At 35.0% G+C, this 27,871-nt stretch overlaps 1 protein-coding gene across 1 annotated transcript in view; it reads right to left on the reverse strand.

Annotated features, from left to right (window-relative positions):
* Positions 1-27,871, reverse strand: part of LOC121381690 (potassium voltage-gated channel subfamily H member 2-like) — a 178,228-nt gene that overhangs the window by 31,190 nt on the left and 119,167 nt on the right. The window contains exon 2 of the mRNA XM_041511034.1: positions 25,232-25,462. Coding sequence (XP_041366968.1) covers positions 25,232-25,462 — 231 coding nt within the window. The remainder of the gene's footprint in view (positions 1-25,231; positions 25,463-27,871) is intronic.

The raw sequence follows: 27,871 nt of genomic DNA on the forward strand, positions 1-27,871 counted from the left end.
TCACAGCCAGTGCACCACGACTGGTATATCAAAGACTGTGGTATGTGCTATCCTGTCTATGGGATGGTGCATATAAAAGATCCCTTGCTACTAATGGAAAAATGTAGCCGGTTTCCTCTCTATGACTGAGTCAAAATAACCATATGTTTGACATCCATTAATAAAACAATGTGCTCTAGTGGTGTCATTAAACAAAATATACTTTCTTTTATACCACTGAATGAAAGCTCATAGATGAGAATTGTAACGTAAGTTATATATATATATATATATACTGCATCCCCTTCATCCTTAAAGTAAATCATAGAAATGGAAGAACATAATCATGCTGTTACTGTCTGATTTAAATAAAAGTGTCTATGATTACCATAAAAAATCTTCATGTTGTGAACACCTCAGATGATTCATTCCCTAGCAACATACATGTAGATTGCTTCCAAAGCAACAAATAAATTGAGGATTTTAGGTGGTTTTTCTTTTTTTTTTTTTTTTTGGCAGTTGGGGGGAAGATATGCTGAATCCACCCTTAGTATCCCAGATAGCATATATAGCAAATTCAGAAAATAGCATACTATTTAAGGACTAGGACTATATTTTCATCTGTGCCAATTAATCCTATCTTAGTATCCCACTTGGCATCCACAGCAAACTCAGAAATACACACACTACTGATACATGTAGGACTGGAACTACATTTTCATTTGTGCCAATTCCATAGAAATGTAGCACATTAAGTAAATGACTGGTCCTTGAACTGGACATTTCATCCAAAGTTACATATTTGAAGAGAGCACGATAAAGCCGATATCTTTAGGCAGTAAGAGCTTATTTGATTTTCTCTGTGCCACTGCTATAGAATGTAAAGCAGTTTGGTGTTTTATCAGTTCATGGATGTCAAAAATATCAAGTTAAATGATTCTGTGAAGACAAGAACCCCATTCCTTGAAAGTATGTCATGAAGGAATGTGTGTTAACTATGAATGTTTGAATTGACTGAAAATATTCAAACAGTGTCATAAAATAATCACACACATTTTTTTTTTTTTAATTTCAAAACGTGATAAGACTTCAAATTTCTGTCACATACATGTATGCACCAATGAAGAATTAAACAAAAAATGTTTGAAAGCCATTTTCAAAATATGCATTTTTGAATTCAGAATACCCTCAAACCCAGTGTAATAGCTAAATTCACTGCTTTTCACTTTTAGCTAATTTTTATTAGGAATGTATGGTACGTCTTCCAAGTTTTTAGTTTAAAAAGAATGATAATGTAGTTCCTGACCTCACTATTTAAGGGGAGCTATCACTCTGGTTCCCCATCACTCACCAGAGACTTGTTCAATGAGTGATTTTTAGCCCCCCCCCCCCCCCCCCCCCCCCCCCCCCCCCCCCCCCCCCCCCAACCCCCCCCCCCCCCCCCCCAACATGTGAATTCTAAAAGAAGCTAATTACCAACGGACCCTAATATCAATGCATAATATGGTAACATCTTAAATGGCTCCCAATAATCAAAGTTAGGAGAGCAAACTAATCATTTCTCTCAATTTGTTTCATGTCGAGGTCTGTAGTTCATGATTTTTCCTTGGGATAAACATTCAAAGTGGGTGGGGTGAGCATTATAACCCAGTGTGCAAATATGATGATAGCTCCTAATTAAACAATATGTTGGTGTGTCAGTGCTAGTACACTAACATTCTAAATGATTTTGCACTTGAATATTTACACGTCATTCCATGAAATCTCTCTCTTAAATCATACACATGTTTAACTCTGCACCAAAGTCTGTGTGGGCAAAACCCTGTTCACACTCCTGGAAGTAGTTTAATATACTTTAGCCAGAGATTTTAGTGTTTAATAATTGAATTTACACTAGTAGTTAACATGGATAGACCGTAGCAATGAATTTAAATGACCTCATATTGGACCCAAATAAAAGGCATTCCATCAATTCAGTCCGAGAAAAACTTGGTAAGTGAATTAATTTGCACCTTTACAACTGTCACACTATATCCCCTTTCCATTGAAAAAAATCAGAAATCAATAAATGCTACATTTCAGGCCTTTTCCTTTCGCAGTGAAAACTTAATTTCTTTCAAACAGACTAACAAGCTTGAACAAGATTGGTCTCTGGGGTTCATGGATTGAGGCAACATGCATGTATATGCAGAATTGATGGAACATTGAATGACGAAACATAGAAGTGATGGAACACAGAAGTAAGGGAACCTAGATTAAGGGAACAGAGAATGAGGGAAGATGGACTACGGAAACACATAAGTAAGGGAAAATAAATTGGGGGAACATAGAATGAGGGAAGATGGACTGAAGAAACACAGATGGGAACATAAAATTGGGGGAACATAGAATGAGGGAAGGTGGACTGAGGAAACACAGAAGTAAGAGAAAATAAATTGGGGGAACATAAAACTGAGGGAAGATACCTACTATATGGGCAGTTGTATTCCATACCCAGAACAGCATGCTTGAACCTTAGTTGCATTAGTTATTTAAGGACAAATTTAATTGACATCATCTTCTAAATACATGTAATATTATTATTTCATTTCTGCGATCTTGATTTATCAAACATGTATATGTGTTAAATGTTGGGAGATGCTTCAATACCTAGACATTAGCAAGTTGCCCAAACCATTGCATTTGCTTGTGGAATAAAATACTGGTTAAACCAATTATCATCATCATCATCATCATCATGGAGGCCATGGTATCAATAACAAAAACTTGTTTCCTTTTTGTTTTAAACTGCCACACAATCCTGTGCAGCATTAAAGAGTAAAAAAAACAGTTGAAAAATAAATGATAATAATAGGCAAATGCAGTAATTGAATATTTAAGCGTTTTTACCTTCAAACGTTTAACAGTGTTCAGAGATAGCTCCAGGCAGAGTCTTGCATGCATACAAAACCCACCATAATTATTTCCATGTAATGACTACATCTCAGAGCTTGGAAATTAAGCATCAGATAAAATAACTTTTAATGAAATTTCAGTACAGAAAGTGCAGTGAAAATCAAGGTCAAGTGGTACTTGCTTCAAACGGTACATGGTTAACTGAATCAGCTGGTTAACAGCTCTTTTTCTTGTACTATAAATAAGCCTATAGAAGCAAATAAGTGGTGCTGACCATAAATATATATCATAAAAATGCTTCAAAATATTTCAAACATATTGCTTAGTTTAAATATTAGTATACTCATGGGGGAAATATTTCTGTCCATGTTTTGCAGGAAGTGTATGTTTAATGATAATGAAGGGAAAATTTTATCATTTTCAAGAAATTGTTTACTGGTCATTCATAAACATTATTTGATGATTTGAAAAATAGTGGCATATATGTCCACATGAGTCACAAATTTCAACCATTGAGAAACTACTATTGGTTTCAGAGCATTTTATTTTGTGCATAGAAACTTTTTTCCAGGAGTATTCCATGGTATATGGCTGAGATTATGAACAATCATGGCCCCAAAGGTTGTGAGTGTTTCCTTTAAGAGTTAATCTGAAAACATTAATGTTAAACAAGTATTCTGAAAGTACTGCTAAAGTGATACATGTTCCCTACACAGCCTAAGAAATGTTTGTATCTCCTAAGTTCAAGGGCTATAACTCTGTCAAAAATGGGTAAATTGCGGTGAAAGTCAAACTTGATTTGTAACATCATATGATAAAGATGAGCCAGGTATGCCAATTTCACAAGATTTGTTACAATGTGATAACAGAGATATAGTCGTATTGAACATAACATTATTTATAACACAGCACATAAGCACATTACAATTTCAATATTCCTGGTTTTTATGCAAAGATTATGCATGGGATCATTACTTTGTTGTTATTTATTACAAATAAATATAAAGATAGTGGAATATGGCACTTCTAACTATGATATAGCACCTTTAAGACAGGTAGGTACTGGGTACAATTTGCATTCCATTATCATTAACATGTCCTGGAGATACAGTGCAGATAGGGCAGACAGTTCAGGCAGCATGCTAAAAGGGACTGTCCTGTCTATTCTAAAATGTTTACCACTAGTAGAGCCTTAATTTATTATCACTATAATTACATATTAAATGTATTTTGTTTTAGAATATCAGTGTCTGTATAAAACAAGGTGTTTCTTATCACCCTAATTTAAGCTCAAATCAGATTTTAGCTCCCACTAATTTTGTATGTAAGAAAAAATATTTATTACGAAGGTAAAATGAAAAATGACCCTTACAAACATCAGTACTCAATCACAAACACACTGGATATGTAGAGCCTGGTATTCTAAATAAGAAAATATATTTAACATGTAATTTTAGTCACTAGAAACTGGGACTTGATGTAGCCCAGTGGTAAAGCACTTTCTTGTTGCACAGTCAGTCAGTGGGGCTGTTGGGCTATTTTCATTCCAACCAATGCACCACGACTAGTATTTCAAAGGTCGTAGTATGTGCTATCCTGTCTGTGGGATGGTGCATATAAAACATCCTTTGCTACTTGTCACGGGGATTCTATAATTCCCGTAACCGAATAAAACACGATTATCAAAATGTCTCTCCTACTTGTATATCTATTAGATCTCTCTGTAACAGGCTGTTAAACCCTAGTATGGCTCGTCTCTAGGTATGATCAGAGATACGATCTTATATAAGGTATATATTATTATAGCACGTTAGTTCTCTAGAAACACAACAAAAACACAATACACTTTGGAATCTGTATTAATCTACGCTGACAAATGTACAGCCGTAGTAGTAAATTAATAACAGCAATAATAACAACCCAGAATTGATCACTTAATTAGTTAATCTCTAGGTGTCTAGTTACACAATATGCGAATCACTTCACCGTTACACCACACCCACACATGTGATAACTGAGAAACGCTTACAGGAGAAGTTAATTAATAAGGGAATTACAACACCATTCCTAACTGGTTAATTTTTAATTAACCCTTACTACTCGTTCAGTAACGTGTGATAATTTAGAAACGCTTCTTGGGGAACTTAATTAATAAAGGAATTACAGCTCTATTCCTAACGGGTTAATTTTTAATTAACCCTAACTACTCATTCAGTAACCTTGTGACACAGAATTAATACTTATCACAATAAAGACAATAACCTACAGTTTACCTAGGGTCTACTAGGATGACTGGCTAAGCTTATATTACCAAATACTCATATAATGTTAGAACAAAAAGTCTACGATTTACTTCGTCAGATGACCGAAGACACTGTTTAAAGAATATTGGTATAATACAGTATTAAAATATTTAAGTCACATCAATCACATCAAGGTTATACACAGAGCAGAAATGATATTTACCAAGTCCTAACGGACTACGTTCGTGATCCCCTGGAGCCGTCCTAATTCGTTCTCCTAGATATCTCTAAATCCTAGCTATTTATTCCAAAATCAGAATTGGCCTGGGGGAACAAGGCGGTACCTCACGTATCATCTCATATTCTACATTTACTAGAGTCGGTATATTTCTCTCTGATCGTCAGTCTGGCTGACGCCATCGTCGCCAAAATCACGGTTGTAAACCCCGCATTCGCAGAGGTATTACGTAACTACTCGCCACATGGCCTCCGCAGCTGGACTAAGTGCATATTGGAATGTCCGATCGAGGACGGTCGCACAGAAGTCTTACGTAACAAGTTGCCCATCTGGGCTACGGGCAATAAACTGCACACGGCCCTCTAACACAATTAAAATCGCCACAGGCGAAACAAATTTAAGAGCATGTTCCGTGACACTACTAATGGAAAAATGTAGTGGTTTTCCTCTCTAAGACTACATATCAGAATTACATAATTTTGAAATCCAATAGCCGATGATTAATAAATGTGCTCTAGTGGTGTCGTTAAAGAATAACAAACTTTTTCCGCTAGAACGACTCTGTTAGTCAGACATGTGTTACAATGGCTGCAAACTCAGGATAGTCCCTTTACTTGAAATAAAATGAACAATATTAGTTGGTGTATCTCTATGCAAGACCAACACCAAGAGATATTTCAATCATATAAACACACTCCTCCTTAAGACATGTACATGTAACTATATACCATGTTATTATTTATTTAACTAGGCTCATCTTGATATCTGAACAATACTAAGTGTTGAGGATCAAACACAATATCACCTGTTCACCGTTAATGTGTTGTTGAAGGCAAACAGCAATAGCCATGAGGGACAAACACTCAAATCACTGCAACAACAATGTCATCGCCATTGTCCCTCTTGAGCTGGTCTGCAGTGTTTGCTCATTCTTCATCAAAGAGGCTATTGTGCCACTGCAGCAGGACTAATATGCTTGTCAGCTGTGGGAATCTCCAGCTGGCACCACACTCTCAGGAGGTAACTGAGCATGGCTGTCACAAGATGGTATTACAGGAGCAAGTTCTACAGAATGGGAGCCAGTTGTTTAAACACTGGCCTTGTTGGTATAGTGGTTAACTTATGGGTATTAAGGCTGGCAGGTACTGGGTTCGCATCCCTGAACCAAGACACCGACTTCTCTTCACAAACCACTAAAAACTAACCACTAATCCACTGTCCTGGACAGACAGCCCAAATAGCTGAGGTGTGTGCCCAGGATAGTGTGCTTGAACTTTAATTAGATATAAGCACGAAAATAAGTATGAATGAATATTGAATGAATGCATGAAAGAATGAATGAATGAATGAATGGATGGATGGATGGATGGATGGATGGATGGATGGATGGATGGATGGATGGATGGATGGATGGATGGATGGATGGACAGACGGATGGACGAACGAATGAAAAAACAAACGAATGAACAAACAAACAAACGAATGAATGAACAAATGAATACAAATAATAATTGAAAACATAATGATGAAAACTTGATTTAGAACATTCAAAAGGTATCCCATACATAATCAAATCTAAAGTTTATTTTGTATTTGTGCAAAAGTAATTAAAAGGAAAATATGAGACTAACCCAGTTAATATAACTATGATTTGGACAACTGGGTCTTGGTTCTTAACCCAAAATTAAAACAGCAACCAAACTGTACCATGTACATACATGAACAAAGAAGTTTTATTTAGCAATTTAATTGTTTAAAAGATGGTTCTGTTAATATAAGAGTAGCCAAATTCTGTTGAATTAAATCTCCCACCTATCATAGGGTGGGACGTAGCCCAGTGGTAAAGAATTCACTTGATGCACAGTCAGTCTAGGATTGATCCACGTTGGTGGACCCATTGGGCTATTTCTCGTTCCAGCCAGTGCTCCACAACTGGTGTAACAAAGGCTGTGGTGTACTATCCTATCTGTGGGATGGTGTATATAAAAGATCCCTTACTGCTAATCGAAAAGAGTAGCCCATGAAGTGGCAACAACGGATTTCCTCTCTCAATATCTGTGTGGTCCTTAACCATATGCCCGACACCATATACCCATAAATAAAATGTGTTGAGTGTGTCGTTAAATAAAATATTTCCTTCTTCTTCCCACCTATCATAAACCCACTCAGTGTCACTGATATTTACATCCACAGATGTTCATCTCAGTGCAGGTTACAATTTAGTTTTTTACTTTTTTGACATTAAACGTTTTTTAAAAATCAACTAAATTTTAATACATTTAAATTTCTCCTTTTTTTAATATGCAATGAGATGGATATTCATGGGTTTAACTATAAACCATGTTTCATTGAAGTAGGACTTAATTTGTGAGAAATGGCGCTAAACATGAAACTTTAATGTTGATATGGAAAAATAATACTTATTTATTACACTCCCATATAAGATATTACTCATGTCATAACAATTACTCAATATCTAACTAGTGTAATATTGGCACACGCAGACTGGCAGCATTATGTTTTTTACTTGAATGACGTCACTTTGCATTCTCCCTGCAGCAAGTAAACTGGGTTCATGACACATCCTTTTTCCTGAACAATTTCAATTCAATTCAATTTATTGCATAATACCAAACAAACTGGTGTCAGCAAACAGATAATAACCCTCCCCCCCCCAAAAAAAAAAATAATAATAATAAACCCCACAAAAAAAAACAAAAAAACAAAAACAAAAAACAACAACAACAAAAACAAAACATACAGCATCAATAACAATTAATAATAATAAATATATTAAGGTACAGGCCAGACGGAGACAAAATTAGAAAACATTGAGTGCATAATTAACGTATCTAACCGTGTTTGTACAAACTAGTCTAATTTAAAAGTGTACCAAATATGGTCATGAATTGAAACTGCGATAAGATATGCTGTTATATTTGGACCTATTGTGTACGAAGCCAAAATGATGTCATCGACCGGCTACTCTTTTTTTTCTTCACATTCCTATAGTATGTATAAAACGTCAACGTCACATCTACTTAATCCCGTTCACTCAGGTCAATCATTGCTGGTCCAATCAACAATACAGTCATTATTGTGAATTTCAAAACCTCATTAACTAACAAGTAATGTAAGCTTCGCGGAAAAATTCAAACTGTACATTGATGACGTCTCGCTGCTCACTCTTGACGTCATTTAAAGTTTTTGTTTGACATAGATCACTTGCTAACCCAATTCATAGAAGAGGTCTCGACATCTGCTTACTTCTGCGTTGCATTTCTAGTTGGTTTGTAATAAATAAAATACTAAACTGGCTTGCCTGTCATACCATTTATATGAAATTCATGAACAGTATTGGTCTCTGACTCGCTTTCGCTCGTCAGATACCAAAACTGTTCACTCATTTCATAAAAATGGTATGATAGGCAAGCTCGTTTAGTATTCTATATATATCTCACCTTTTACTTAATTTGTAAAGACAAGACAAAAAAGCAGAAGAAATGAAATAACTATTAAAACAGAAGACTTGTTTCTAAACATGTTCAGTAGCTGCATAAATTTCTATTTTAAAGCAATTTCATCTTTGTCGTGGGTTTCGGTAAACACTATCAAAAACAAAATTGCCTGCTCATTCAGAAAAAAAAGGTCAATACTGCGGAATCCCCCCAAAATCCATGATTGGTTGATTACATTCGATCGCCTACTTTTGTTTCAGCTTTGCTGCCACAAATTAATGGGAAAATCTTACTTTAGCCAAGTCATTATGCCATGTGAGCTGGTTTTTTGTTTTCTCAAAGATCAAAACAACACACGTTTTGTTTGCCCAGCAAAGCGAATTAATCTACAGAATATGTTAGTTCAAACACATATTGTCCTTTTCACCAGTTTCTTTTGTAATTCTTGCAAATACTGTTTGCTCAAGTATTGATTAGTGAATCATGATTTGTCCCTCAAACATTAATTAGAAATATTTCTGCCTTCACGTCACTCATCCCCCCCCCCCCCCCCCCCCCTCCTCCCACACACATATATTAATTTATGGACTTTTCAACTATTTGATGTCTAATTAATAGGTTATTTCAACACCTGGTTGTAGGAAAGATAGATATAAATAGATGGATGGATGGATGGAGAGACAGATGGACGGACGGATGGACAGAGACAGAGAGGGACAGAGACAGAGAGAGACAGACAGACAGAGACAGACAGACAGATAAACAGAAATACAGAGAGAGACAGAGACAGAGAGACAGAGACAATGACCGAGAGAGAAAACCTGCTGCCACCATACACATAGGTTAATTTTATCCATAAAGCAACAAGGTATCTTTTATATGCACGTTCCCATAGACAGGATAGCACACACCACAATCTTTAATTAACTGATATGAACCAATCAGTTGGTACTGTTTGGGACAGGAAAAAACCTGAGGCCATATTTTCGTAGCAATCCTAGTGCTATGAAATTGAAAAATCATCTTAAGCTATGAAGTTACTATGGCATGTGCTGTGGTGACGTCACAGGCTATGATTGTTTTACAATTTTGTAGGGCTAAGAGAGCTTCGGAAATATGGGCCCTGAGTCCATTGATGGCAATTGATGCTTCAACCCAACACACTCCAAGCAAGTGTTTTACTACTGAGCAACATCCCACACCTTATGAAACAAAGTCAAGTGTGATATAATCTTCATCTTCTTACTAATGAGTATAACATATTATTTCAGTTACCATTCAAGCTGCATTCTCTAAAATATTTTTAACATTTAATTACCGGTAAGCATTAGAAAAGAAAACGGTCATCAACTTTTGTGGGGTTTTCCAGTGATGTGTGTCATTCTTCGATTACCTTTCAGTGTTTGAAATAACCACTTGTCCGTTTGTCCCGACAAGTGAAAATCTATTCAAACTAGCAAAAGTGTCTCAGTGGTTGTCCAGTGGACAAGAATTTTTTTTTCAGTGCAGTTTCATTTTGAGCATCTCAAACATCATCCTGGTACTTGAATAGAAAAAATCAATTTATTTGGACAAGTGAAAATATTGGTGGACAAATAAGATGTCTAGATGTATTTGTCCAGTGGACTATAGTAACATTGTTTGTTTATTTCTATCACTGCCTTTAGAGTCTATTTGTAAACTAGATCACTGAATATGAAATAGATAATGAGTGCCCATTTAAAATATACTTGTTTATTAAAATTGTACTTCTGTTTATATTTTGCATTCGTAGTGGTTATTTATAATTATAGTTTTAGGTGGTATGCTATTAGTGACATATCCCGCGTATTTTATTTCAGATATTCATATCATATAAGTATTATGTTGTAAAAACATATGTAAATTAACCAAAATCTGTAAATTTCATTGTGTCTTAATCAGATTAATATCTTTTTAACAGAACTGGACTCTGTTTAGGTGCCTCTATCCAATTACGGTTCAAGCACATCTATCCTGGGCATAACATCTCAACTACACCAGTGACTATGTTTGGGACAAAAAGAGAAGAGAGATTAAGTACTGAGTGTCCATAATTGGAATGAAAGTTAGTATCATCTAAAAATGCTATGACAGAACAAAAAAAAACAACCCCAAAAACCCCCAGAGGAGAAATGAAAAACAAATACACTGCTAAGCCAAAAATTATTTTGATTAAAGCAATTTTATTGGAATGAAGTGTATCAATCTTTAACACCCCTCTCCCTCCCCAAAACATAACCAACAAAAAGAGAGAAGAAAATCCACATTAATAATAATAAACATATATTTTGGAATGGTGGCTACACCAGGTAATAACCATACATCTTCATTAATTCTGACTGGATGCTAAAAAAAAATCTCACAGTTATCAGTCTGGCCAAAAAGATCAATACTGAAGAATCCAGACCTAGTTTGACCATATAAAGAAAAAGAGAAGCGCCATATATTAGCACAACAATGGACAGCTAGTCCATCCCAAGTGACCACAATTCACACACACACACTGCACTACACTACCAACAGATCAATATTCCCAATGAGGGACGGTGTTAATTGGAAGCTAATATCTCACGCCAAATTGCTCCCGTCACATGCAGATGTGTCAACTCTGTGTTTGTATTACAAAGTATGGCATTAAACCGGTCTACAAAGACAAAATAAAGTGTCATAAAAGCATGCCTTTACAATCGGTCAACCATTTGACATACCCACACACAAGCACATGAATACACACATCATGTAGAATACACACAGTGAGTGTGTGTGTGTGTGTGTGTGTGTGTGAGAGAGAGAGAGAAACAGAGTGAAAGAGAAAGAGAGAGAAAGAGGGAGAGGGAGAGAAAGAGGGAGAGGGAGAGGGAGGGAGAGAGAGAGAGAGAGAGAGAGAGAGGGGGAGAGAGGGGGGGAGAGGGAGGTTGTGAAAGAGATATGGGGAGAGAAAAAGAGAGAGAGAGGGGAGTGACAGAAAAAGAGAGAGGGAAGCGACATAAAGAGGGGGACAGCGAGTCAAAGAGATGCTTACCCATGCCAGTAGCCATGTGTATATTTTTGTCAAAGATACTAATGAACTACATGTATTCAGTTTTTGTAAATTTAAAAATTGTATTCACTGAAGTAAAAATTAAAATAACAAAAGCAGTTTACTTCATGTTTCACAAGTAATATAAATTATAAATATTCTTGTGATAACCATGTGTATTATAAGCATAATTTAAAAAAGATACAAGTTCTTGATAACTGTTTATAAAATTCTTAATACAATCAACAAAAATACATTTTCCCAATCGACTATTTTCATTCCATTTGAAATACATCTCAGATGTTCTAGTTTTTCACACACTATTCCAAACTCTCTACTTAATTACTCCATGCTATCTTATTTCCAGCAGAAGGACACACTTCGTTTAGCCTGTTATTTTACAAAAAGAAATCATCAGACCATATTCTACTTCCTATTTTGGGCCGTGCAAGATTCAGAAAAATCAGTTGTATCTCAAAGGTTCAGATTTCCCTGTTTGTCAAAACACAGTTGTCCTAGGTTATTTGTCTTTCCTATACATACCCAGTTGTACTCTATTCCAGTGAAAATGCACCACCTAATTTTCAGTTGTTATTACTATCGCATGTGTGAAGTTGCCATAAAATACGCAATAATCATAACCCTTGTATACATTTTTCTTTATTCACTATATCTACCAGAATACATACAGTCAGACAAAAAGCAGTTAAATATTTTAGTTTCTCTCATATCTTTTTTTATAACTATAAATATAAGGCCATAGGAAACAGAAATTAAGTTTGAACAATATACAAAAGATTGCTAAAGACTATTTATATTATTACAGACATTAATTATTAAGATAATATCCTGCTTTTGACAAATTAGTTTGAAATAAAAATTACTTTAAAAGAATTATTAATAAATTCAATAGCTATTTGCACAGAACAAACATAATTACAGAACACTAATAGCCCATCATTAACACTGAAATTATTACAGTTACTGCACTGACAAATTTGTATTTACAAATTAAAACGTTTCACAGAAATAACCTTGAAGCATGAATATCGTGATAAAATTAATTGACATTTATAAATATGTAACAATAGTGTTAAAGTATTACAAGGAGTTATTTATGATAAAAGTAAATATAAAAGTAAACTCCTTTGTCAATTCCAAGTTATTGTTTTTCAAATTATTAATGTAGATGAAAATTTAAAATATAGTATTTTTTAGTATATTGTTATAATTACAGCAACACAAATTAATTGTGTTTTTCATTTCCCATCTGCTAATAAAAGAAAGCATGTTTTTAAGGAGATTATTCAGAGATACATTTCATTGAAACATATAAATTATGACTAATATAGAGCCTTTTTAGCTACTAAAATTTCAAATTAAAAGTATGTGTATTTTGTTGTTTAGAATATCACTATATCAAGGCACGACAGAGCAGGGATGGGGGTGGAGAGGCGAGCTTTAGCCATCCAAAAATTCTGAATAAAAAATATTATTGGTAGTAAATCTTAAGACAGAGATGAAGTTTACTTCTAGAATGCAGGAAATTGCATTTCAGGACATCTAGTTTTCTAAATTTTACAGGGGAGCATACCCCTAAACCCTCTAGAAACTTTGCTTTGTGCCCTCGATCTCAGTCAGCCCCCACCCCCCACCCTCCCACCCCAATGTCTACCTGCTACCACCCTGCCTGCTATCTTTATGTATAATGCGTTGCTAATTGTTCTAATGTTTGTACCGTGTAGCCCAAACTGGATTTTTATCTCCCAATAATTTTGCAGGGGTGTCAGAAGCAGTATGGCTGGTACGGCCATTGCAGTACCACTTTTTGGGGCAGGAATGTTTTTTTATCTTCTTATGGTGCTCATAGTACAGATCTCATCATATACATTGCTTTCATGGCCATACCAACTTTTAATTGCTTCCAACGCTCCTGTTTTGTATGTACAAAATAGATATATTCTAAAGGCAAAAGTGTGTTTAATATATAATATTAGTTGTTAAACAGACAGTATTAGGCAAAAAAGAAAGAAAAACGGATGGATCTCTGGTCAGGCAAAGTTCAAGAATTGATGCCGCAATGCAGCTTTTGTTTTTGTTTAAAGCATGGATTACACAGAAAAGGTGGGTACATTTTATACTGAAATAAGGGACATATTTAAACTGAAATCAGAATGCATATCCTAGTTCATGAGTTATGGCATTTTGGCTCCAAATGCATATTTTTTTGTTAAAGCCCGGCAAAAATCAACGTCATACCATGTGAAGAAAAAAAACGTTGACGAACGAGGGTCAAGATCGACATGCGCACTGACCAGAGACCAGAAATTTGGAAGTATGTTACAAAGGCAGCAAATTCAGAAAATACATGTAGTGTCTTTACCTGCTTGATTCCTGCCCTACTGCACTCAGTGCAGTGTATTGTCATACAAGATGTGTTCTGTGTACATGTAGGGTCTCCACGAGTACTCGAATACTCGGGCACGGGCCGAGTCTAGCAACACTCGAGTCCGTTCACAGGACTCGAGTACCCGAACAAGGTGGAATATAATATTCAGCTATAATACAATGGACAATGTAGGACAGTAATGTCAGCAGTAAATAATCAGTGATATAAGTTACATAATAATTATATATGGTCATGCGCTATAGTGCTGTCGGAAATAGAATAAAAATGATTTTCATCGATTATTTCTTACATATTAAACTGACAAGTAAATATTTTGTAAATATCTATTTAATTATAGTCTACCTAATTTAGCATTTACTTGTTTTGGCTCTTACTGATGTACAAGGTGGTGTTTACTCTTGAAATTAAAGGAAATACGTCAGTAAACAGGTGATTTGTGCACTTTATTGGAACAGACTATAACTAAGTTTGGTCAACATATGTCAATTTCGTTGCTGTTACAATATGTGAGGGACCATTTCTGATGATGGTTTACCCCTATTCCTCTCCACAACAAAATATTTGTAGACATTTATAAGTAACTTTTGAGCAAAACTGTCTAGAACAATTTTGAGTTTGTGATCTATTTTCCAGTATTAAAGATGCTATCTCAAAGTTGCATAATGACAGCTGCATGTCGCAAATCATGTTTTTATTAAATTTTGTTTTAACATTTAAAGACTACACCTTTAACTATATGCCCATAATTATGATTATAAGAAATGATTTTATCTACTAGTAGAAAATACATTTTTATTGGAGAATATTTATCACAAACAGATGATCACATATAACTTCTGATATAGCACCTTTTAGTGGTTGCAAGATTGTGTACATTTCTACTGTATTTATATTGAATTTATATTCACCAAATATGCTGGTCAAAATTAATAATTTATGCTGCAATTCAAAATAATCAGTTATCTTGCAATTTTAAATTAAAAGTTTGTTTAAAGATAAATGAAATTGACACATATCCATCAAAATGTGTTGTAGTCTGTTCCAATAAAGGTCACAAATCTCCTGTTTACCGACATCTTTATTTTAATTTCAAGAGTAAACACCACCTTGTACATCAATGGGAGCCCAAACAAGTAAATGCTAAATTAGGTAGAGTATCATTAAATAGGTATTTACTAAATATTTATTTGTCCGTTTAATATGAGAGAAATAATTGACGAAAATCATTTTTATTCTATTTCCGACACTGCTTTAGTTTCTCTTTTTAAACTCTTTTCACAACACTGAACATATCAACCGGTTTCTAAATGCAATACAATGGCATGATTTGGCATCCATGTTCAGCACTGGAATTAAGATGCACAATGCTATTTCACTTTACTCCTTTGTTTCATTATCATCTAGTGTAAGTGTTGGGTACTCAGGTCAGAGTCGAGTTTGATCCTCGAGTACTCGAGTCCTATATTTTGGACTCGTGGAGGCCATAGTTTCTTGGTATTCATATTCAAAATAAATACTTTATAATGGCAATTCCAATTAAAGGGAAACAATTATCTTGCAACAACCAAGGTTTTGGCATGCTGAAATTACCTTCTCAGTGCCAAATAATGACTGACTCTTGTTCTTTGCTGTTTAACTATAACAGCAAAACAACCATGAAATAAAGTGTGTTTATGCTTGCCCCATTGATAAACATCATGTTCACATAAACACAGTTAATCATATGTGAAAACAAAACATCTTTAATGTTTACATATAGTGCATCACTCTGTGTAATTGGCTACAATACTGGAGAAATATGATAAGTCATAAAATTGGCAGCTTGGCAAATAAATAGCACACCCAAAAACATGTTCAGCTCACCACTGTGCATTATTTAGAAATGGTATACAAACCCTACGGTAAAACAGAATCTTTTATTATGGTGCAAAAGCTAGCTAATTCCATCTACTAAGCAAGAAAAGCATGGTCTGTTATGATTTCTTTATCCTCAAGAGCCTAAATAACCAACTACATGTATTTGTATTGACGTCTGTATACAATAACAGCAGGGGGCCGACTTCCCCCATGTTAATTTCATACCTTGCTGATTTACTTAGAGCTGAGGTGTGCACGTACCTGTAAAAACGAGGAAACAATTAACATGTTTTACAGTTTGCAGGTACAGGTATCGATGATGAAGGGAAACCACAACATCCATACCATTAGTTTTTGGCAGAGCATATAAGTAAAACTTAAACATCAAACAAAAACAGGAAACCACTGTATTTTTATTTCGTTGCATTATGTGAAATGTTTCATATATAACAGACATATGCAACATAAGTATGATTTGAAAAATAGACAAAAATAATAGCAAATTTTTTTTATATGTTTGTCTGTTACAGTTTTAAGACAAATTTGCAATGCACAAGTCTATTTTCCAAACAAGTTGAAGCAATAATTTTTGTTACAGTTACATGTATTAACAGACAAAGATAATCATAATTTAAGTTAACCAATTGAATACTGAATTTAATTCAAACTTATTCCAACAGCTATCTCTAATAACCATCACCCTGTCTTACACAGATACATTATCTTCTTATAATATCTAAATTAGTAGAGACTGACTTGCATTATACAATAATCTGCCATTAGAAGATATTTGAAGACTTCATTTCAAAAAGGATTTGGAGCATTTGAAAAAAAAAATTGAACTTTATATCCTTGCTGTAAATAAAATAAATGAATAAAAAAAACTGTTTCAGCTTTTGTTGTCTTTGCTTTAAATAATTTTTATTTTAATCTATTTCAAGCATAGCATTTCAGTGGCTTTAGGGTGAAATCTTTTGAGGTCAGCAATGTTTGTACTTAAGTTGGGCACACTTATTTTCTGTAGCCCCTGTAGTGATTAAATGGTTTGAATAAAAAGATGGTTTTTAGAAATTTGTATTTTTTAAACTTTGAAAAGTTTTGGAAAAGTTATGGAAATTCTTGTGTGAATCCTGTGTCTTAAATGAGGAAAGTCCTTGTTCCATGAGAAGCAGCAATCTTTAAACTTGAATTTTGGGACTTTGGAAAGGTTATGGAAATTCTTGCAGCCCAAGCTGTGTGAATCCTGTGTTCTAAATGAGGGAAGTCCTTGTTCCATGAGAAGCAGCAATCTGTCAGTGTAAACCTGTACCAGAAGTCATTACACATCTTAACATTTGTGTAATTAATGACTACAAGTGAAGAACTAACTAACTGCCAAGAACCTAATGGTGAAGCACACGGAAGGCGGGACCTAGCTAACTGATCACCGGAACATCCAATACTGACATCATATACCTGCATCACCTCAATTACCATAAGAAATGAATAACATGTGTGGAGCCTTGGCTTTATTATACTTGTAGATAAGCTGAGGAATTAAATCCTGAAAGGGTCTCGGACTCAAGTATGATAAGAACATGGTGATAAGGAAGCGGACAAGCATAGCTACAAGTACATGTAGGTGTATAGATAGAATGTTTCCAGTCTGTTTCAAGGAATGCTGGACTAGGATGAAACTAAAGAAATTAATGTGGACAATTGCTTTGTTTATTGACACCACATTGATTAATTAATCATTGGCTATTGCATGTCAAAAATGTGTTAATTCTGTCATAGTCTTCAGAGGCAGCCCACAACATTTTTCAATTAGCAGTAATGGATCTTTTATATATGCACTTTCCCACAGACAGGACAGAATATGCTACAGACTTTGATTGATATAATATATATATATATATATATATATATATATATATATATATATATATATATATATATATATATATATATATATATATAAACACTAGTTGCTGGGAACTACTGCATATACCACATAATGTGCACACATTCATGCATACATGCAAACATACATACATGTACATACATACATCCAAACATACATACACCCATAAACCACACCCATGTATGAATACAAACACACAAACATATACACATTACAATCATTCATATATACACACACACACATCCATGCATGCATACAATAATTAAATTTCTGTTACATTCATTACAACATTACGTTATCATGGAATGTCATATCTGATGATGTCATTTTATATGGGCAAGTTGTCTTATTGAACATTATTGTTTATGGACCAAAAATAATTCAAAATAAAATATGAAATTTTAGTGTAATTATTAGCAAGTATGATTCAAATTTAATTGAAAGTATTGTCTGTTATTTCGTTTACATTTATCTGGGTATATATAAAAAAAAAAATCATCTGCAAACTCATGTGAGAACGGCTTCGTCGATTTAGTTTGTGGATGATATTTTTTGTTTATACCCCAATCAACATAAAAGAAATAACAGACAATCCTTAACACACACACACATACACACACACACACACACACACACACACAAGATTCTTAGCTTGGACACATAAGAAAGTGTACATAAGCCGAACATGCTTTACAACAATTGGCTCTGACATGACCATTAATCTGTTCTCTATCTCACAGATTATGGTTTATACTCAGTACTATAAAAACAATTAACTTACCACTCAATTAGGTAATATTTTTGGTCAAGTACATGAATCAATAGCTATTATTTAATATGCCATCTGACATTTGAAAACCTTCAAACAGTCGTCATGACAACATGACAATTGGTTTAGCAAATAAAGTGGAGGAAAAAACCCACTCTTTATTTGACTAGCATGTAAATCAATGATGTTCTTTAGACAAAACAAATCACTGCATGTTTTCAAAAACAAAAAATAATGTTTCCAAAAGAAATTATTTTTCAGAAGCAAAATTATTAGTAAAAATACTGCAAAGAAACCAATTTGATGGAGAGTTCTTTGAAAGAGAAAAACTCTGCCATATTAATAGCAGCCATGAAGAGCTAAACAAATAAAAGTGGAACCGTTAATAAAACTAATATGTCTGTCGGTAACCGCCGACCACGGAACCAACTTGGACTCGACTTGAACTTTCCATTTCAACTTCTGTGTGCAATACAAACAAGAGTTCTTACAAAGCCGGGCGACTCCGAGGTTTAATTTACTTCCTCGCTGGGCTTGTTTGTGCTCTCAATGCCGCACCAACACTGCAGACGGCATCACAGCCCAGCCGATGTCAACGGCGGCTGTCACAGGATATGAGCTATCTTTGGCGGTTGCACTTCATCAATCACACGTTGACAGAACTTCAATTTGACTAGCATTCCATCAATATGATCATGGCTAATTTGTGTAGGAATTTGGCAAACAACCAATGGAAGGCAAGAGGATACAACAAAATGCCTGACATACAAGCTTTGTTAACAAATTGAAAATTAATCAAGTGGATAAAGGTGTTTCAATCAAAGGTAGATAATTCTGCCACTAATGACTTTTTTTGTATTGATGGCAGTGAATTAGGGTCCTGCTGTGCAAATAACTTGTGAACATGATGATGATGATGATGTACATAATATTAATTCTTGTACTGTTGTTATTACACATATAATGAAGTGGATACTGTTTTAGTACTAAATGGTGTATGCTAAACTTCTTAAACATTATGAAAAGAAAAGGAAAGGATATTTGTTTACAACACCCCAGCATGTTGTTGTCCAAATGGTTAGGTTGAACTATTCGATGGGTCGAACACTTTCTCAAGCACCAACATGGTTCAAGCCAATGGTATTCAACTGTATTTCACTTCTGCACCCCTGACAACAATTAATTAATTATTAGCTATTGAATGTCAATCATTTAATAATTCTGATACAGTGTTCAGAAAAAACCCTGCTATATTTTCCCCACCTGAATTCACAGCCCAATATAAGATAGTGCAACATGTTTATAGCATCTATTGCTACACATTTACACTCAATTTGTGGGAGTATGCACCTTCCATTTGTCAATACTTTTGCAAAAACCCATGTAATTGCATCAAGCAGGCAATAATCCATCAATAACACACTATGTCAGTGTTACCAGTGTGTGAACAGTTTTTATTTTAAGTGATGATCTCAGGAACTAAAAATAAAACAATAATAAAACCACTCATTGATTTCCATCCCTGTCTGACCCAAGGATAAAGGCACACTGTTATTATATTATTTGGTTTATTGGTAAAAACATTCCTCTTTTTTGGGCTCAGTGTGTAGTATTTTCAATATTTAACAAATATTTTGTTATAAAAAATGTCACTCCAGGCCCCATTAAAAATGTTTTTAAAATGAAAATCTAACATTTATTTCTTTTGGCCTAAGGTACTCTAATTTAGCATAGATTGTTTAAAATTCAAATGGCACTGATAAATGAGGATAAATGAGATCGCCGAGCTTTGTAATTGTTGCGACGGAGTGTCACGAAGCGTAGCTGAATGTGGGTGCTGTCGGGTTTCTTTCTGTAGTATGTGTATTAGTGATTAATATGTGGATTTTTTTTTATCACTTAACTCGAAAATGATTGATGTAAAGGTATTTGACGTCAAACATAGGATTGTTGTGGTATTAGAGCGGGACTCGTTGCCTACCGTTTGGTAGTCAGGAATTGCCAAAAAAAGACATAGGTTGGTCTCTGACTGTAATGAGAGCGTGTTTATGTCCAAATGTCCGTCTAGCTCTTTTACAGTCAGAGTACTCGGGCTACATAATGTCATGTATACTTGTCAACCGTAGTTATTGGCATTAAAAAAATAAAATAATAATAATATTTTTATTTTATTTAAAACAAATTATATATATATATATTAAATTTTGTTTTAATTATTTTTAAATATTATTATAATTTAATACATATTTTTAAAAATAACTCTTATCCAAAAATCTTAACACTAACAAATTTAAACATTAATTAGTACATTTACGGTATTACACTTACAGGTTGCATCATCGTTATTTGTGTTTCGTGAAAAGTAGACTCGAGACAAATTTATATAGGCCTAAATCTTATAAGTTAATATTCAGTTTTTACTACAATAAGGTACAGTGGTGTGGTACTTATTTAAAATCAACATAACCATGCAATAAACATTGTATTTCCACTAATCATTTCTACTAATCATACGTAAAAGCTCATTACTGACATCGTGTGAAATATACCGGAATTTTACCTATTTCCGTGAGTAACATTATGTCAAAAACAAGATTTATTAATCGTACGAAAATAATTCCTTGAAGTGTACTCTTGTTACTAATATTTTACTGCACAAACCTACAAATCTAATTGATACAAGTATTGTTTATACAGCTAATTGGTCTTTCTGTTGTCTTGCTTTGACATGTGATTTTGACATCGTGTGTATTGATGCATGCGTTCGCGGTCTACTCTGGCACTTCCAGCCATAGAACTTTGCATTATGTAGGTCTAATCCAGTGGGAAGACATTTTACGAGCCAGAGGTGTTATTAGGACTAAATTGGATAGTTTTATATATGGCAACACTGAATGTCAGTGCACATCCACAGTAGCTGGAATTTTTTTTATGCTTAGAAAATAACGATTTCCCGGGAGAAACATTTTTCCCGCGGGAGACTTGATCAAATACCGGGAGTCTCCCGTGGAATCCGGGAGGGTTACAAGTCTGGTTTTAGGTTAGGGAAACCTCTCTGTCTAAATGAACCAACTGATGTAAATCTGGTCCAAGAGAACCATACTCCATTTACATGAAGAAGTATTTTAGGAAGCCAGTCACAAAGTTAACTAGTGTTAGTTCAAATGTACCAGTTTCAGTCAACATGAACCAATGTCGATCAAAGTGAAAGAAAGAAAGAATTTTTTAATTTATTTAACGATGCACTCAACACATTTTATTTATGGTTATATGGCGTCAGACATATGGTTAAGGACCACACAGATTTTGAGAGGAAACCCGCTGTCGCCACTTCATGAGCTATTCTTTCCGATTAGCAGCAAGGGATCTGTTATTTGCTCTTCCACAGGCAGGATAGCACAAACCATGGCCTTTGTTGAACCAGTTATGGATCACTGGTCAGTGCAAGTGGTTTACACCTACACTCAGGGTTTGGAGTCGGTATCTGGATTAAAAATCCCATGCCTCGACTGGGATCTGAACCCAGTACCTACCAGCCTGTTGACCAATGGCCTAAACACGACGCCATCGAGGCCGGTCAAAGTGAAAGTCTCAATCAATGTGAAATGGTCTCAACCTTTAGTAAACCAGTCTCAGTTTATATAAGCCATGCAGTCTCAATTTAAGTGAACCAGTCTCAATTTAAGTGAACCAGCCTTAAAGTGAGCCAGCCTCAATCTATATGAACCAGCCTCTAGGTGAACCACTCTCCATCTATGGTAAGTGAACCAACCTGCAGTCTTAAGAGTGATCATGTGGCTTAATAAAACACACAGCTACTTGTATAGCTGCATCAACAAGTAAAGATTGGTTCCATCAAAATTTACAATCTGATGAAATCTCTAATACATGTACCATAGCTACAAAAAATAAAATCTCAGTAGTGGTAGAATGAAATTCTGGTATGTGTAGCTGGTGCATGTATATATACACCATCAAACCATTCAAGTTGGAATCATTATGGTGTTGTTACATCAAGTGGATACCCACGGTCTGCGACATCTTGCAACATGGTGTATATTACTGCAGTGTTAACTGTCTTTCTACTAGACCAGGAGGCCATTAACTGGGCTATTTCTGTTCTTGCTGTGTATGTGAAGATTTAGACAATCAACACCTGCAATTTAAGAGAGCCACATTTTATGGTGTGATGATGATCTGATCATTTCTGCAATGCAATGATGCCAAATGGTGTTGTTTGTTCCATTACAACACAAACAGTTGCACATTTGTAAATGTATTTTGGAGCTATTGCAATTGTTTCATGCAGAAAACTGGCATTTAGTGAATAAAAAAACAAGTAAAGCCAGTTTCTGCAGAAGAATGTAATACAACAGAAGATTTCAGCAATGGGTACAAAACACTAGTTTCATTCCTGGTGGTTTAGCTTACTGAAAATGAAGATGCATCATTTGGTTTAAGCGCGACTCAAAAATACTATTAGAAATTTTGTCAAATAATCTTTTGCTAAATTCAAGTTTCAATCAGTCAATCAAAATGTAACAAAATCACTGTAAGGTTCTTTCAAGTAATTTAATTGTTTGATTTTCAAATTAGCTATTTGGTGACTTAATCATGAAATACATTCTCCAAACTCAACTTTTAGTGATTGGGCAAACAAAAGCTTAAATCTGAACAATAAAGCCATTAAAAACAATTGTACAGATATCTCTGTATGAAAAAAGCAGTGTCAATAGGATGTAAAATGCTGGTAAGAAGGAGAAGAGAGAAAGCGAGAAAGAACAACTGTCCTGAGAAAGAAAGAGATGTTTTATTTAACGATGCACTCAATGAGAAATAGCTCAACAGGCCCACCGACGGGGATCGACCGCGCATCGAGCGAGCGCTGTACCACTGGGCTATGTCCCGCCCAACTGTCCTGATATGCAATGCTAAGTGGGGATTTCATTTAGGGTGGATCTGTATGGTCAATGTTGTGTTTTTTGTTAAATATTATAATTCATATATAAAGTACTATTTTCCAGCTGAACATGGCTGGGTGCTAAAGAAAAGCATTGTCCCTGACAAGAATCCTCGTGTTACTGCTGAACAAATGAATGCTTGGAGCATTTGTCATCATGGAACATTATCTACTATTACTACCATGATTTTATATATAAAAATTGTTTTAAATTGGGTTATTAAAATAAATATTTTTTCCAGACAATTATTTATTTTTTCTTGCTGAATAATTTTGGTTTAGTTTTTTGGGGGATAATCAGGAAAAGTAAAAAAAAATTCGGCAAAATCTTGGGCCTATACATACATGTGATATGTTCATCATATAAATAGTTGTTACATTAAATTCAGTGCCAGTGAAGTCTTGTTACTTTTTTAAATAGCAAACTGGCAATGTCTAAAGGTTATGAACTTTGAACTACACAGACCAATGTACTTTTAAAAGCTCTGCTAACATTATAACTCATAAATCAACTCTGCAAATTTCTGTACAAGAGTCCAGTGCTCTATGAAGCTCTCCTGAGCTTAGAGGGAAATTTCCACTAGCTATTGCCAGTGACAAGCACTTTATACCAACAGTACTATACACTAATAACAGAAATTCTGGAGATCCCAGATGCAGAAAGCATATACATTTTAAAATATGACTTGCCATCTTTCTTGTAATGATCTACAAAGCTCTCCCGAGATTACAGGGAAATTCCCACCAGCAGTTATCAGTGAGATTGCTTGATCCCAACACTACCTTATACTTGCTAAGACATTCTGGTGATCACAGATGCAGACAGCATATAATGTTTAAAATAGGACTTGCCATCTTTCTTGCAATGTTCTATAAAGCTGTTATGAGCACAGAGGAAAATTGCCACTAACTATTGTCAAAGAGATCACTTCATATCAACACTACCATACACTTGCAACAGACATTCTGGTGATCACAGTTGCTGTAAGCATATAATTTTAAAATATGACTTGCCATCTTTCTTGCAGGTTCTACAAATCTCTCATGAGCATAGAGGGAAATTCCCACTAGCTGTTGTCAATGAGAGCACTTCATACCAACACTACCTTCCACTTGTAACAGAAATCCAGGTGATCACAGTTGCTGTAAGCATATAATTTTAAAATATGACTTGCCATCTTTCTTGCAGGCTCTCATGAGCATAGAGGGAATTAATTTTGACAAACTATTTCCAGTGAGATCACTTCATCCCAACACTACCAAAACGTGCAATACAAATTCTGGTGATCGCAGTTGCTATAAGCATGTAAATTTTAAAACATGATTTACCATCTTTCTTGCAGTGATCTACAAAACTCTCCTGAGCATAGTGGAACATTTTCACTAGCTAATGCCAGTGAGATCACTTCATACCACAGTACAACACCCTTGCAACAGGAATTCTGGTGATCAGCATATAAATTATAAAACATGACATACCATCTTTCTTGTAGTAGAGTATTTCAATCTGCTTTTCCTCCGCGCCCTGCAATGCTTCCTTGATCTGGAGTATTGCATATGCATTGGTCAGGGGTCCGTGGAGGAAGTCGCACAGAGAAGTCTTCGAGATGACCTCGGCCCGGGAGTAGCCCGTGAGCTCACAGAATCCATCGTTGCAGAATATGATGGGCACAGTCTCCACCTGCGCATTGGCGATGATGAATTTCCGATCTGAAAAACACAAACAAGTTGACTGTTTTTAACATATTCACACAAACTTTTGATTTTATGAAAGACTACAGATGTATATGTAAAATAATTGCAGACCCTTTTCCTCCCCATCCCCACCCAAGCCAATACAGACTGGTGCAAACATCCTGAAATCCCAATATTGCACCATGCACAGCTAGAGCCACCACACATACAAATAATAACCAAGATGTTAATAGAGAGCAGCCTCAGTGGTGTCGTTGTTAAGCCATCGGACATAAGGCTGGTAATTATAGGTACAGAGTTCACAGCCTGGTATCAGCTCCCACCCAGAGCAAGTTTTAACAACTCAGTGGGTAGGTGTAAGACCACTACATAGGGAATAATACAAGAGTGGCCATTAGATACTATTTATTTCACACCGAGTTGTTTTAAAATGTATCTTAAATGAGCGAAAGCGAGTTTGATACATTTTTAAACAATGAGTTGTGAGATAAATGGTATCTAATGGACACAAATGTATTATTCTATTTCTTACATATCCTTAAAAATCAGGTTTTAAGCAAATTTTAACATCTTTATCGACTAAAAGATATTTACAACCCTTTGTACTTGTAGCTGCCTTACACATCACAGACACATGATTTCCAGGTTAACTATACATCACAGTGTAATCGATTTCCACCATGCTGTTTTTTATTGGACGTATGGCATTGGTGACATACACTGTAGTTATCACCTTGGAGCAGCCATTCAGACATATGTCTTGAAATTGTTAACACACATATGTGTGTAAACAACTACTATGTGTTATAAAAAATAACACATGGTGTTCTCACCAAGGGATGTGTAAGAAACCTTCTCTCTCGCTAACCACTAACCATCACATGTACAAATAATAATTACAGTACTTCCCACCTCCCCTTGTAGTCAGTTTTACAACAGCCATAATAAAAGGACATAAAATTACTACCTGTGCCTGTGGCATGTGTGTCATATATGAAATGACTAAAACTTAATTAATATATTTTGTATGTTACTCACATCTTCAAATTAGATCTGTTTAACACTAACCAGATATAGATTTAGGTGGAATCCCATGGGGCCCATGCAGGAACCACTTAGCCCATTTTCAGTCAAGTAGGCTAATTAACTTTGCCTGTCCATGTTTAAGGAGAGAAGTCTTGTTTATCAGAACTGTAATATATTACATTAAAGTTATATGGGCCACCATCCCATTAAAAAAATCCCAATATCCACACATGTATACAACAACATGATATTATTTTTAGTACAAATAAAAGGTCTTGATCTAAATATTCTAGTCTCAAACAAGGCCACTCTATAATCTCTCTATACAGCACTCTAGAGTAATCTCCCTCTAATCCTATTTGTCAAAATACATTTCCATCAAAACTGAGAAGTGGCCAGGATCATGCAAATATTATTTTGTTAGGGTGTTATGTCTGCCCTCCAGTGATACCTAATGGGGTTAATTATAGGCCAGTTCATTGAGAAATATACTGCTGGCAGTTCAAGGCAGCAGAGGAATGGTTTTAATGCTTCCTCCAGACATAATTGGTTTGTTCTTTTATCTGCCTAAAGATGTCTTGAAGACAACATAGGAACAAAGATGGAGATGGGCAAGATGGTAATATATAAACTATGTATACTTCTGTTTGTAGGATATCTGCAGGCATCAAAATAGTGGTTGCTTTGGTTACTGGGAGGTTACAAAATGTATCAATGAACATGATATTGGCATTTTGCTGTCAACAAATTCTAGGGGAAAGCATATTTTGTTGAAGATTTACATGTTTTGTTTCTGTACAAAGTAACAGCAATTAATTCCTGACTTTCATGTTTGGTTATAGTAGAAAACTGCTGCTGAGTTATTTGTCCTGTTAAGTGATCAGTTGGGTCAAGTTATTTGATAACTAAAGTAAAAATGCATGTATCAGTATAATGAGAACAGTGATTTGAATGAACAACACAGATAACATTGATACTCATCAACAATTTGTAATGTGGCTGTCAAGGGATTTAACAGTAAAAACAACAACACAGATAACATTGATACTCATCAACAATTTGTAATGTGTCTGTCAAGGGATTTAACAGTAAAAACAACAACACAGATAACATTGATACTCATCAACAATTTGAATGTGTCCGTCAAGGGATTTAACAGTAAAAACAACAACACTGATAACATTGATACTCATCAACAATTTGAATGTGTCTGTCAAGGGATTTAACAGTAAAAACAACAACACTGATAACATTGATACTCATCAACAATTTGTAATGTGTCTGTCAAGGGATTTAACAGTAAAAACAAAATGATTGGAATTGTTCAACTTAAAAAATTGGTCATAACCTACAGTATACCAGAACAAATATTCCTTCTTTGACTTGTCATTTTCATAT

Source organism: Gigantopelta aegis, chromosome 9 (assembly GCF_016097555.1).
Source record: "Gigantopelta aegis isolate Gae_Host chromosome 9, Gae_host_genome, whole genome shotgun sequence".
Classification (NCBI taxonomy): domain Eukaryota; kingdom Metazoa; phylum Mollusca; class Gastropoda; order Neomphalida; family Peltospiridae; genus Gigantopelta; species Gigantopelta aegis.